Source organism: Triticum urartu, chromosome 7A (genome assembly GCF_056163025.1).
Source record: "Triticum urartu cultivar PI428250 chromosome 7A, HENAU_Tu73, whole genome shotgun sequence".
Classification (NCBI taxonomy): Eukaryota; Viridiplantae; Streptophyta; class Magnoliopsida; order Poales; family Poaceae; genus Triticum; species Triticum urartu.
The window spans coordinates 235887544-235901309 of record NC_141879.1 but is presented as its reverse complement, the minus strand read 5'-3'; the positions used below and the strand labels follow the sequence as shown (position 1 = coordinate 235901309).

Sequence of the window (13766 nt, the reverse complement as noted above, 5' to 3'; positions counted from 1 at the left end):
CATCATCCTCATAACTATCCTCTGCATCAAGATACTCATCACTAGCAGTAGGAGGAGTGAAAAGAGGAGGGTTTGATCGTGGGGTTACCTTGACCTTGTCAAGAGAGCTTTGGTCCTCCCCATCTTCAACCACGGCCTTTGCCATTAGGCACTTGTGAGCGTTGCCCTTGTAGTCCTTCATATAGTTGTAGGTGAAAACATCACCACTCTTGTTGACTAGCCTCAACGTGTTTTGAGAATCTTGAGCAACTCCGGCAACACCACTAACATCATCTGGATCGGATTCTTCATGTGCAACCATTGCTTTCCCATCCCTCTTTTTGAGCTTGGAGTTCAAAGGATTTGGCAACTTCTTCTTGGGAAAGGCCTTAGGAAACCTTGATTTATCTTATCTCTTCTCATAAGGGCACTCGTTGGAGAAGTGGTTGGTTTCTTCACAGTTGTAGCATTTTCTCACTTTCTTCTTCTGGAATCTTCCCTTGAACTTTCCCGCGCTAAACTTCTTGACAAAGAGAGCAATGTCTTCATATGACGGGCTCTCATCTAAGTCAACCTCATCACCATCCTCCTCATCATCATCTTCTTCTTCTTCACTTTGCTCTTCTTCGCATACATGCTTCGCCTTCAATGCAAGATTGATCTTTGATGTTGAGGTACCATGCATGGAAAGATATTTCATAGCATTTTCCTTTGACTCTTCAAATAATTGGAAGGTGGATATGATGTCATCCGGAGTCATTTCCTTAAATCCATGGTGTTGTCTTATGTCCCACACCATTTGATGATGATATGGAGCAAGAGCGTGAAACAACTTATCCACAAGAAATAGCTTAGTGAAGTTGAATCCATCTTGTGTCTTGTCACATTCACATGACTCGATGTCGATGGTGAGAGTCATGAGACGCTCAAGAAGTTCCTTGGGAGATTCACCTTTCTCCATACAAAAGTCTTGCAATTGACCCTTGGCGATTTCATATTGAGCAAGCCGGAGAGTGGAGGTACCGGTCTTGGTTCTCACAATGCTATCCCATAATTCCATGTCACTTGTGATATGTATGTATGGTCTCTTTTGCTTGTCAGTCATACCTCTTCTTATGCACATGATTGCTATGTCGTTGAGATTCTTGTCATATACCTCTCTTGGCGTAAGATTCTTCGGGTCAAGAGCTTGGTAGCCATACTCCAAGATCTCCAACATCTCATCATTTCCATATTGAAGATGATCCTACATAGCAACTCTCCATAAAGCAAAATCAGTAGTTTCATCAAGTAAAGGAGGTTTGCCTTGAGGATTATACTTAGGTTTCTCTATTTGAGGTCTTGCATAAAGCCAAGGAACACTGGAGTGTTCATTGCTAGGAGGTTGTTGGCCAAGTGAAGGAATAGGCATAGCTGGCCTCGAGGCCGCATCACCAGAAGATGGTGCAAGCATCCAGGTTAGTGTGGCTATCCTCATTTGGACCAAGGCCTCAAGAGAGGCATCATGCTCCTCCTTTTGCTGAGCAAGAGCTTGTTCTAGATCCTCTGAAGTGAAGGACTTGGCTTCTGTGGAAGCCGCACCTGCATTCTTCGGATCTGCAACAAGGGGGTCCCATTGGGGTTCATCTTGCTGTAGGGCAGTTAAGCCACAAGAATAGAGCACGAGGCTCTGATACCAATTGAAAGGATCGAGATGGACCAAGAGGGATGGGTGAATAGGTACAATTAAATTTTTTAATTATTACTTAGCAATTTTAGGCAATAACGCGGAATATGAAAGTGAGCCTAACAATTGCAAGTGTGATGCTAAGAGCGAAGCAAGATAAACAAGTAACACAAGTAAGCAAGCATAATATGATATAAGTAAGAGCTAAGTGACAAGTAACCACAAGTAGAGAGTTAGGGTTAGAAATAACCACAACTTCGGGAGACGAGGATGCATGCCGATGTTCACTTCCTTGGAGGGAAGCTACGTCACCATTAGAGAGGTGGATGTTACCACGAAGGCACACCAACGCCACGAAGGCTCACCCTATTCTCCCTTTGAGACAACACCACAGAGGCGTTTCTCAACCACTAGTGGTAGACCTTGGGGTGGTCTCCAAACCCTCACAAACTTTCCCGGGGGTAATCGCAATGGTCGATTCCTCTCCGAAAGACTCCTACCGCCTAGGAGTCTCCAAACTCCAAGAGTAACAAGAACGATGGGGAAAAGATCAAGACTTGCTCAAATCACGAATTCCTTTGGTGCAAAGAAGGGGAAGGAGTGGATCTATCACTTGATTGGACAACTTCTCTCAAATGCTCTCAAATCCCTTAGGGATCTAAGATTTGGTGTGGAGGTAGTGAGGGAGAGAGAGAGAGTGAAATGTGTTCTAGGGTTTTGCTCAAAGTGAATGGTCAACCCTCTCCCATGTGGAAGAAGGGCTATATATAGTGTGAGCACAAATATGGCCGTTGTAGTGCAAGTGAATGGGCAGGCCGGACATCCGAGTTAGGGGCCGGACATCCGGCCTAGCAAGCCACTCGAAGAACATGGAAGGAATAGAGTACAAAACAGAGGGGCCGGACATCCGGGGCCAAGACCGGACATCCGACAAGTCAGGAAACCCCAGACATCCGGCACATGGCCGGACATCCGGCAACTTTACCAAATCAGAAACTCCCTCTGGATAGCACAGGCCGGACGTCCGACAGGCAAGCTCGGAAATCCGAAGTGCACTAGGAGCCCAGACATCCGGCATAGAGGGCCGGACATCCGGCAAGTAACACTACACAAAAGTGCTCTGTGGATAGCTAGGGCCGGATATCCGGCGACCAGGTCGGATATCCAGCTTGAGGCCTGGACATCCGGCAGCCCAGAGACAAAAGCATGAAGATGCAGCATGTGCATATATGGCAAGGAGGTTTGTGGCAAGATCAAGCCTTTAACTAACCCTATCGACCCCCTCTTATTAATGCGGGATCCTATACTCAAGAAAACGAATATGTAATCAATTTTTATCCTTCATCCTTGAGTAAATTCACTTTGTATGCTCTTGATCCACACTCTTCGATGAACCTGGGGCTAACACCTGAGATTTACATGACAACCATTGTTAGACCCCTACATGTATATTTTCATCAACTTAAAAACATGATGTAAGGGCATGATTGCTCTTTCACCGTTAGCATGACGCCGTGGTGACGGTGATGGTGAAGTCTGTCGGCGTTCTGGGAATGGGGGTCCCCAGACTTGCCTGCCTGCGGCCTGCGGTGTGGCTCAAAGGGGGGCCTAGCACGGCCCATCTTCACCAACACAAACCCAAGACCCTCGCGAGGGGCCAAGCCTCGCGGGGCGGACGACGCGGAGCTTCCTCAGGCACGGCCTCATCAGGCTGGCTCGCGAGGAGGCAGAGAGCTCAAGGCGGGGTACCTCACGAGGTGCCCGTGACGCAAGCCATGAAGACCAAGGGCGCCAGGCAGGTGCCAGCCCACGCAGTGTCCTCCTTTCCTCTTTGGTGCAAAGGGGGCAAGCGCAGCCGCGGAGTACCGAGGCATCAGGCAAAGGTTGCCATTTCGGTGCAACAAGACCAGGACCAGGAGGACTGCAAGACGGAGGTCATTGTGGAGCCCAAGACGGCGTCACCACCAGAGCTTTGTGCAGGCGAAGACTACTTTTGTCAGGATAGCTGGTACTAGCTGTCCTCCTTCAAATTAGCCCGCGATTGTTGGCTCCCTTCCCGCTCGATATTTGGGAAGAGGACCAGGGCCTCTATAAATAGGACTAGCCACCCCCAGGGGAGGGGGGGCATCAACAATCGGAGAGAGAGAGAGAGAAGGGTGACTGAACTCCTCCCAGCAGTTCATCGCCCCAGCCAAGAACAGACCCTCGCGAGGCTGTTCTTCCTTGTATTGTTCATCATCATCAGCCCAAGAGGCAATCCACCACGCCACACACTGGAGTAGGGTATTACACCACAACGGTGGCCCGAACCAGTATAAACCCTGTGTCTCACGTGTTGTTCGTTCCATAGCTTAGGTCTTAGCGAGGCGGAGGGGTGCAGGTAGGTAGGAGGCGAAATCTCCGCGCGCACCCCAGTGTTCGAACCTCAAGGGTCTGCCGGAACCCGAAATCCGACATTTGGCGTGCCAGGTAGGGGTGCACCGGAGTTTTCTCTTCCGCCACCGCCACGGCTTGCCTCGCGATGAGTAGCGCGTCGCCCGCTCCGGCCGCCGGCGCCAGCACGGGGGCCAGGGGGCTCCGAGCCCTGGCCCCAGCCCTGCAACGGGTACGGTGGCCGGACAAGTTCAAGCCAACGACGCCGCCGCGCTACGGCGGCGCGACAGATCCGCTGGCCTTCTTGCTGGCGAGCGAGGAGGCCCTCCTCGAAGCTGGAGGTGACGATAGGGTCATGGCCAATTGGCTCCCCATGGCCCTCACCGGCGCTCCGCGCACATGGCTGCTCCACCTGCCGGCAGCCTCCGTGGCCTCTTGGGAAGAGCCCCACAGCCTCTTCCCCGCCCATCGCGCTACACCAACACCCCCGGTCGTCGCGGCCCTCCTGGGCAGCTCGCAGGCGCTGCCTACAAGTCACCACGTCAAGCCGTTCATCCGCCGGGTCAGCGCCGCTTCCACGCGGCAGGGGGCTCTCCCGGATCGGGCGGCGCCCAAGGCCGGCCTGACCTTCAGCTCAGAGGACCACCCCTCCAACTCGGCCTGCTCGGGTGCGCTCCCCATGCTATGCACCCCCACCATCTGCCAGGTTGCCATCACCAGAACTCTCATCGATGGCGGTGCGGGCCTGAGCGTGCTTTCGGTTGAGGCCTTCAACCTCCTCTGCATACCCCTGGAACGGCTGCAACCCAGCCGACCCTTCTCAGGCGTTGGGGGCGGATCATCTAGCTCCTTGGGACAGATCCGGCTCCCAGTAACCTTCGGCACCTACAACAACTTCCGCACGGAGCTGGTAGACTTCGACATCGCCCCCATCGGCCTCCCCTACAACGCCATCCTCGGCTACCCAGCGCTGGCCCAGTTCATGGCCGCGACGCACCCGGCGTACAACCTCGTGAAGATGCCCGGGAGCAGCGGTGTCCTCACCGTGCACGGGGACACCGGAGACGCGCCGCGGGTGCTCAAGCTCGCCTTCAAGACGGTGGCGTCGGCACAGCCCACCGACTTGGAGACCCCCGAGCCCAAGGGGGCTGCGCCCGCCAAGAAGAAACAGTTGTTCACCCAAGACAAGGCAGAAACCAAGCAGATACCCGTCGATGAGGACGGGTCCACCAACGCCACTTTCATCATAGGCGCCAACCTCGAACCCGAGTAGGAGGTGGCCCTGGTCGGGTTCCTGCGTGCAAACAAGAAGGTATTCGCTTGGGAGCCTGACCAGTTGGCAGGGATCCCTAGGAGAGTAATCGAGCATCACCTCAACGTGTGCCCCAACGTGCGTCCTGTGAAGCAGAAGGCCAGGCGGTAGTCCACAGAAAAGCAGGCCTTCATCGTCCAAGAGACCCGCAAATTAGAAGCCGCTGGGGTCATTTGCGAGGTCCGATACCCGGATTGGTTGGCCAACCCTGTCGTTGTGCCAAAGAAGGGAGGGAAGGAGCGCATGTGTGTCGACTTCACCAACCTCAACAAAGCATGCCCGCAAGATCCGTTCCCGCTCCCACGCATCGACCAGATCGTCGATTCCACCGCGGAATGCGACCTGCTATGCTTCTTGGATGCCTTCTCTGGGTATCACCAGATCAAGATGGCGGTAGAAGACGTCGAAAAGACAGCCTTCCTAACCCCGTGTGGGGTGTACTGCTACACATGCATGCCATTCGGGCTGCATAACGCAGGGGCGACCTTTCAGCGGCTGATGCACATCACCTTGGGCCCGCAGCTCGGGAAGAATGTTGAAGCTTACATCGATGACATTGTGGTAAAGTCTCGGGAGTCCAGGACCCTGATACAAGACCTGGAGGAAACCTTCGCGAGCCTCAACGCAGTGAACCTACGGCTCAACCCAGAGAAGTGTGTGTTTGGAGTCCCCTCGGGTAAGCTCTTGGGTTTCCTCGTGTCCCACCGAGGCATCGAGGCTAACCCGGAAAAGGTCAAGGCGGTGGAAGACATGAGCCCGCCAAAGACCCTCAGAGAAATGCAGAAGCTCACTGGGCGCGTGACCGCGCTAGGGCGCTTCATCTCCAAGTTGGGGGAACGAGCGCTGCCCTTCTTCCAGCTAATGAAGAAAAAGGGGCCCTTTGAGTGGACTGAAGAGGCCGACAAGGTGTTCCAGGATCTCAAGAGATACCTGACCAGCCCACCGGTCATGGTGGCTCCGCGCCCTCAAGAGCCCCTGGTGCTTTACCTCGCCTCCACTCCGTACTCCGCCAGCGCAGCCCTGGTGGCGGTTAGAGAGGAGCGTCGAATCAAAACCGCAGCAGCAGCCCGGGACAAGGCAAAACAGGAACAAGGAAGGCCCACAGGAACCGCCACCGCAGCTGAGGAGAATCAGCCGCTGCAGAGGAGTGCACCGGAGGCGGAAGAGGCCCCTCCCCCAGATGGCCAGCCTCAGGAGGTCTCATCGCCTCAAGAGGCGCCATGGTCTCCGAAGGGAGCCGCCGGCACTGATGCACCCAACCTCGTCGAGCACCCGGTGTACTTCATCAGCACGGTGTTGCGGGATGCGAGGACACGGTACCCCATGCCTCAGAAACTCCTCCTCGTGCTACTGGTGGCCTCGCGCAAGCTGCGGCACTATTTTCAGGGTCACCCCATCAAGGTCGTCTCGTCATACCCCCTGGAGAGAGTGCTCAGGAGCCCTAACTCAGCTGGAAGGGTCGCTGAGTGGAACATAGAACTACACGCGTTTCATCTTGAATTCAGCACGACCAGAGTCATCAAGAGAGCAGCGTTAGCGGATTTTGTGGCAGAATGGACGGAGGCACCAGGCCTCAAGGCCGACGAGGATCGGTCCCTCTCCCCGGGAAGCGAGGCGCCAAAAGGCTGGGTCATGTACTTCGATGGGGCGTTCTCCAGGCATGGCGCTGGGGCTGGGGCGGTGCTTATATCGCCCACTTAGGACAAGCTCTACTACACTGTGCAGCTCTGTTTCCAGCAAGGTGAAAAGGTCTCCAACAACATAGCGGAGTATGAAGGTTTAATAGCGGGCTTGAAGGCCGCAGCTGCCCTGGGGGTGAAACGCCTCACCATCAAGGGCGATTCACAGCTCCTTGTCAATTTCTCCAACAAGGTGTATGAGCCTAAAGATGAGCACATGGAAGCCTACCTTGCGGAGGTCCGCAGGATGGAGAAGCAGTTCTGGGGGTTGCAGTTGCAGCATGTGCCCCGTGGCACCAATCAGGAGGCCGACGACATCGCCAAACAGGCGTCCAGGCGGTTACCTCAGGAGCCTGGCATTTTCGAGGAGTGGCTCTTCAAGCCCTCAGCCCTACCGTCATTGTCAAACACGGCTCAGCCTCGGGAGAAGCTCCCCCAGCCACCTGCCTCAGGAGCTCCGGCCTGTGGCCCGGCCTCAAGAGCACGCCTGCTCCTGACGATGGAACCTCAGGAGGGATGCTGGATCACGGAGCTCCGGAGTTACTTAACACAAGGGACCCTGCCGGAGAAGGAGGAGGAAGCGGAGCGAGTGGCTCGCCAGGCCACGGCATACTGCATCAAGGATGGAGAGCTCTACCGGAAGCGACCAAACGATGTATCCCTACGCTGCATCTCTAGGGAGCAAGGGAAGGAACTGCTAGAAGATATACACGGCGGAGACTGTGGACATCATTCATCGTCACGGACCCTCGTCGGCAAGGCGTTCCGCAGTGGGTTTTATTGGCCCACCGCGCTCAATGACGCCGTCGAACTAGTGAAAGCTTGTGAGGCCTGCCAGTTCCACGCCAAGCAGATCCATCAGCCAGCAGGAGGCCTGCAGACTATACCCCTTTCATGGCCATTCGCAGTCTGGGGGCTGGACATCTTGGACCCGTTTCCTCGGGCGCCAGGGGGCTACCGCTACCTCTACGTCGCCGTGGACAAGTTCACCAAGTGGGCTAAAGTAGAGGCTGTCCGCACCATTCCCGCGGGTTCCGCGGTCAAGTTCATCAAGGGCATCGTGAGCCGGTTCGGGGTGCCGAACCGCATCATCACGGACAACGGTTCACAGTTCACCAGTAACCTCTTCAAAACATACTGGGCTAACCTTGGAACGCAGATATGCTACACTTCGGTGGCGCACCCCTGAAGCAACGGCCAGGCCGAGCGAGCCAACACAGAGGTCCTGAGGGGCCTCAAGACCAGGACGTTCAAGAAGAAGCTGGAGGCCTGCGGCAGAGGTTGGTACGACGAGCTTCAGTCCGTGTTGTGGTCCATCCGCACAACCGCGACCAAGCCGATTGGAGAGACCCCGTTCTTCCTGGTCTACGGAGCCGAAGCGGTCCTCCCTCACGAGGCCAGATGTCGCTCTGCGCGGGTCCTGGCGTTCGACGAGGCGCAGCAGGACGCCATGCGGGGGATGGACCTCGTGCTGGGGGAGGAACGTCGCCGAGAAGCCGCGCTACGAGTGGCGAGGTACCAACAAGCACTGCGGTGATATCACTGCCACAACATCCGCCCCAGAACTCTCGAGGTAGGAGACCTTGTGTGTCAGGACCCCGATTCCAAGTCACATCGATCTAGCCGGTAACACCTCATATCACTTTGTGGCCTCACGCACGGTATTCCATGGGTGTCGCCTTACCATGGCCCGGGACCGTTTGCGCCTTTTGGCTCACGTATATGATAGTGTCGCTAGCTTCCATATGACAGAGAACCCGGGCCGACATGGCTAGTCGTTAACCCAAAGCGGCACTAACCTATGGGAACAGGCATACATGAATCACATCGAGCATGTCGGTCAGCAGCGTGTGAATCCGGGCTGTAGCACTGGGCTAACAGGACTCCGGGAACCCGGGCTGTAGCAGGCTAGGCAGGACTCCGGATGTCACCACGTGACATTTCCCCGAAGGGACAGACACAGGAAAGAAGTGAAACACATGCCGGCCAGTCAAGTGTCCTGAGCAGTAGTGCTGGGCTAACAGGACTCCGGTGAACCGGGCTGTAGCGGACTACTATGGCTCATGGAAGCACTAGACTACATTTCCCCATAAGAGAGGCTGCCAAGGATAAACAACTAGATTGTCGGATCCCACACATACCAAGCATTTCAATCATACACACAATATGCTCGATATGTGTAAATACAACATGGCATCACAACATAACTCTACGACTCAAGTATTTATTCACTAGGCTCCGAGGAGCGAGAAATTACAAACATAGGTCTCATGACCCAACATACAGAGCATACAAGCATCAAGCACAAGTGGAAGCTTAACTTGTCTGAGTACAGACAACTACAAATGAAGAAGGCTGAGAAGCCTGACTATCTACCAGATCCTGCCGAGGGCACAAGATCGTAGCTAAGGTAACAAGCAAAACGTCGAAGTCCACGCGGAACTACTAGCGAGAGTGGAGTCTCTCTGCAAAACATAGATTAAGCAAACGTGAGTACAAAGGTACTCATCAAGACTTACATCAGAACTAAACTACATATGCATCGGTATCAACAAGGGGGGATGGTGGAGTTTAACTGCAGCAAGCCAGCTTTGACTCAGTGGTTAACCTGAACTATGGTTGCAAGGAACTCTTTTGAGGTGGCGCACACGAGTCCACATATTCACCATTCAATACACCACTATGGATCCACTCCCGTCTCCCTACGAGAAGGCCATCCATAGCACTCACACTTATCTTGCGAGTTTTAGAGTATCCACTTTCACTTGTCTATCAACTGTTATAGGCAACCCAGAAGTCCATTACCGCGGACACGGCTATTCGAATAGATGATGTTAACCCTGCAGGGGTGTACTTCTTCACACACGCTCTCACCACTTACCGCCGTTTACACGACATGTATTCGGCAACCTTCAAGCGGAAGCCCAACGAGGGTGTCGGCCACGGCCTACCTAAACACTCAAGTCTCTAGTCCAGGTTTATCGCCTATCCAGGTTCCATCCGCAGGGAGTCCAGCCGAGGTTTCCACATACGGCCCCGAACGATGTGAACAGGGTTCCCGAGACACCAAACGGGCGCCCGGTACACCGTGCCACGGTGTATCTACCGCAACATAGCCCACCCCTAGGGTCAGCGCTACGCACGGCCGCCAACACATAACCTACAAACACCAGAAACTAGTTGCAACTCCTGGACAGAGTACTAGGGTGATTAAGAAGCCGAGAGGGTCAATTAAGGATCCCAATGAGTGGTAGTAGCTGTTCATGGATCACAGACACAGAACTCAGTTCTTGAGGACGGTTTCAATGAGACAACCCACCATGTACTCCTACATGGCCTCTCACCGCTACCTTTACCAAAACATGTTCACACACAGTAGGACATGTTCACACACCTCCGATTCATTCCCGATGAATCAGACCTGACACAACTCTATGCAATAGCAGGCATGACAAACAAGCATGAATGAGTAGGCACATCAGGGCTCAAACAACTCCTACTCATGCTAGTGGGTTTCATCTATTTACTGTGGCAATGACAGGTCATGCAGAGGATAAGGGGTTCAACTACCGCAACAAGTAACAGATGAATCGTTGTTGTCCTAATGCAGTAAAAGAGAGCAGGAGCGAGAGAGTGGGGTTGTATCGAAATGAACAAGGGGGTTTTGCTTGCCTGACACTTCTGAAGATATCATTGGGTCTTCATCAGTGTCAGCGATCACCACGTCGGTACAACGTCTATCGAGAGGGGACAACCACCGGCAATAGAGAAGGAACACAATCAATGCAATGCACAACATGATGCATGATAATCACATGGCAATATGTTGTTGATTGAGCTAATGGAACTAGCAACACAATTAAATGAAATTGGTTTGAACACTAGGTTCAAATTCAAATTCAAACTATGAATTCAAATAGTGCATTATCATGTTTTGGACTAGACAGTGAGGTTAAGTTGTTCAAACATGCATGGAAATGCCATATTCAGATTCCTTGGATTTTTCTGATCATTTTTCATATATAATTTATTTCATTTGGAGTTACGGTTGAATTTCTATGAATTTTAGAAGTTTATACTAATTTCTGGAATTTTCTGAATTATAATAAATCCAGGAAATGAGTTATTGCGTCAGCATTAGGTCATGCTGACCTCAGCAGGTCAACAGGAGGGTCCAGGTCAAACCTGACATGTGGGATCCACACGTCAGTGACACAGGCTGGTTTGGTGGATGACAGGTGGGCCTAGTCAACTGCCACGTCAGCCGGGTCAACACTGACATGTGGGGTCGGTCAACGTGTGACGTGGCAAAGTCAAAATGACAGGTGGGGCCCTCCTGAGATCGGTGCTAATCTAACAGAGTAGTTAACTAACTAATTGGGCACTAGGGCCCACATGGCAGTGGCTCTAGAGGGGTTGGTTAGTGGGATGTTTAACCGCTAATGATGGCCACGTCAGCTACCGGCGTTTAGCCGCCGGCGACCAAATCCGCGGTGGAGGGAGTCGGGATTTCGCTGCAGGGCCCTATTTGGCGCGCGGGGAGCATCTACGTGAAGCTGGGGGGCTGCCGCGTTGAGTGGTGGTGGTGTTTGGGCTCGGGGTGGTCAGAAAAGACGCCGGCGACGATGTTGGCGGCTGCCGGAGCTCGGGCGAGCTTGGGGTCGTCGCTAGGAGGCATAGCAGGAGGTGCGGAGGGGTGCTGCGGGCTCCTGGGGACACAGCGAGTGCGGTGAAGCGCTCGGTTGCGAGCTTGTGCGGCTGTGGCCACGGCTACGCCATGGCCGGCAGCGAGATGCTCTCGGGCTCGAAGAGGGCGGCGACTACACGGCGCAAACAAGCAAGGGGGAAGTGGGGATCGAAGGAGAAGCTCACGAGGAGTGCAGCAGTGGTCTTGGGGAGCTCGGGGAAGCAACGGAGCGGGCGCACGGTCGCCGGCGATCTCGGCGGACCGAGGTTGAAGAAGACGGCGATGGCGGTGCTGCGGTGCGTCCCGACTTGCTTGACTTGGCGGAGAGGTCGGGGACGATGTGGTGGAGCGCCTGGACTGGTCGGGGAAGCGAGGGGGAGGCGGTAGACACGGCAACGACGAGCGGCGGCGATGGCTCCGCTCGGCTTTGGGAGAGAGAGAGAGAGAGCGAGGCAGGGAGAGAGGGGAGCGGTCGAGGGGGTCCAGGGGGGTAGCGTGGCGTCGCAGAGGGAGTCCAGGGCGACGAGGGGGCAGCCAGGCAGGCAGCTGCCGGCGTGGCACGCCGCGGCGCCGTGGCTAGCTTCTCCTCTGCCTTCTGGCGGGAGGAGCAAGACAACTGGCAGGGGGGTGGCTGGGGTGGGCCGGCTTCAACAGCAGGCCTCACAGGTAGGTGGGCCGAGGTAAGTGCCAGGTTAGTCCTTCTCTCTCTCTCTCTTTTAATTAAATTATGTTTTCTATTTTTCTGTAATTTGTTTTGATTTAGTTTTAGACACTAAATCACTTTTTTTGCTTCTGATAATTCTTGTAGGGACTAGTTGGGTTATTCCAAAGCCCTTCACCAAAGATCAGAATTATTGGACATATATTAATTAATTAATAAATATATATCCAATGCAAATAGTTATTGATTTAATTCAAAGGCCCAAAATAAATATCTCTGAGATTCCAAAAATATTGTTTTAAGTTTTACCTCTTGCCAATATTTTCAGAGACTAAGAGGAACATTTTCTTGGACTTCTTTGAAAAGATTTTAATGTTGATTATTTTTGAAGTGATTTATGAGGGTTTCAACTAACCTCAATTCAACTTTCAGAATTTAGACATGATGCATGAGTGCAGATGCAACTATTTCACTCAGGTACTCTAGGGCTATGACAACTCACCCCCACTAAACAAGAATCTCGTCCCGAGATTCAAGACGTGAGGTAAGAAGACAGAGGGGCACAAGACCAACACAATCTTCACGATCCAGGTTGCACCTCTTAGGGTTGTTGATTCGTTGCATACGTTGACTCTGACATCCTTGCTTTTCAGATCTTCATCCACGCGATGACGAGAAGAAAAGAAACTCTCGAAGAATCGATCTTCTGGAAGATCGAGCAACCGACGATCAACTCACAGAACGAGACATAGCGACATCTGTCGAGATGAGACACGATACACACATCAAGAATGATGGAAATGAGCATATGACAAGGTTTAAGTAAGTAGCAAAATTCCCACACCTAGGAGGGTGGTGAACGGTGTCAGCGTAGCGAGGGGTTGGGTTGCCATGATACCATAGCGAGACATCTTAAGGAAGGTGACTCGCAGAAATATTCCCTTAAGTGGCAAAAAGAATTACTTTTGATTCAGAGATCATTGAAACTCTTCATACCAGCTTAAGGAAATTTACAATTGATCGTTTGAGATAGCTCGAAGAGATGGCATACTTGGACTAGGATGGATGATGTGGACTACCTTGTTGAAGACAACGCAATGGATGATTTTTGCTTATCACCGGAAATGGACGGTACCCATGGTAGACTGACACAATGACGGGTGCAAGCTGGGAACAAAATGCAAATACTGGGAATGATTCTAGTGACTCAGAAAAAGCTCAACAGACGAGAGTGATTCCCCTGTTTGAATGGTTATAGCATAACCGAGGAAACTGAGAGCGGATCCCATTTAATGCCGAAGATAATCCTAGTGCTTAAGCGTGCTCTCAAGAACTTGAGCATTTCCGTATCAATCAAGGTTTTACCAATATCCGTGTCAAGGATCCTGGCAACACAACATGCTACCATG

At 53.0% G+C, this 13766-nt stretch overlaps 1 protein-coding gene across 1 annotated transcript; it reads right to left on the bottom strand.

Moving 5' to 3' along the window:
• Positions 1–388: 388 nt before the first annotated feature.
• Positions 389–1198, bottom strand: LOC147959151 (uncharacterized). Its single transcript, XM_087532516.1, has one exon. It carries the CDS (start codon positions 1196–1198, stop codon positions 389–391), a length of 810 nt encoding a protein of 269 aa, XP_087388642.1.
• Positions 1199–13766: the final 12568 nt, after the last annotated feature.

Bases quoted from the DNA above. Each gene is read 5' to 3' on its own strand.
- LOC147959151 (XM_087532516.1), bottom strand. From the start codon at position 1,198: ATGTTGGAGATCTTGGAGTATGGCTACCAAGCTCTTGACCCGAAGAAT.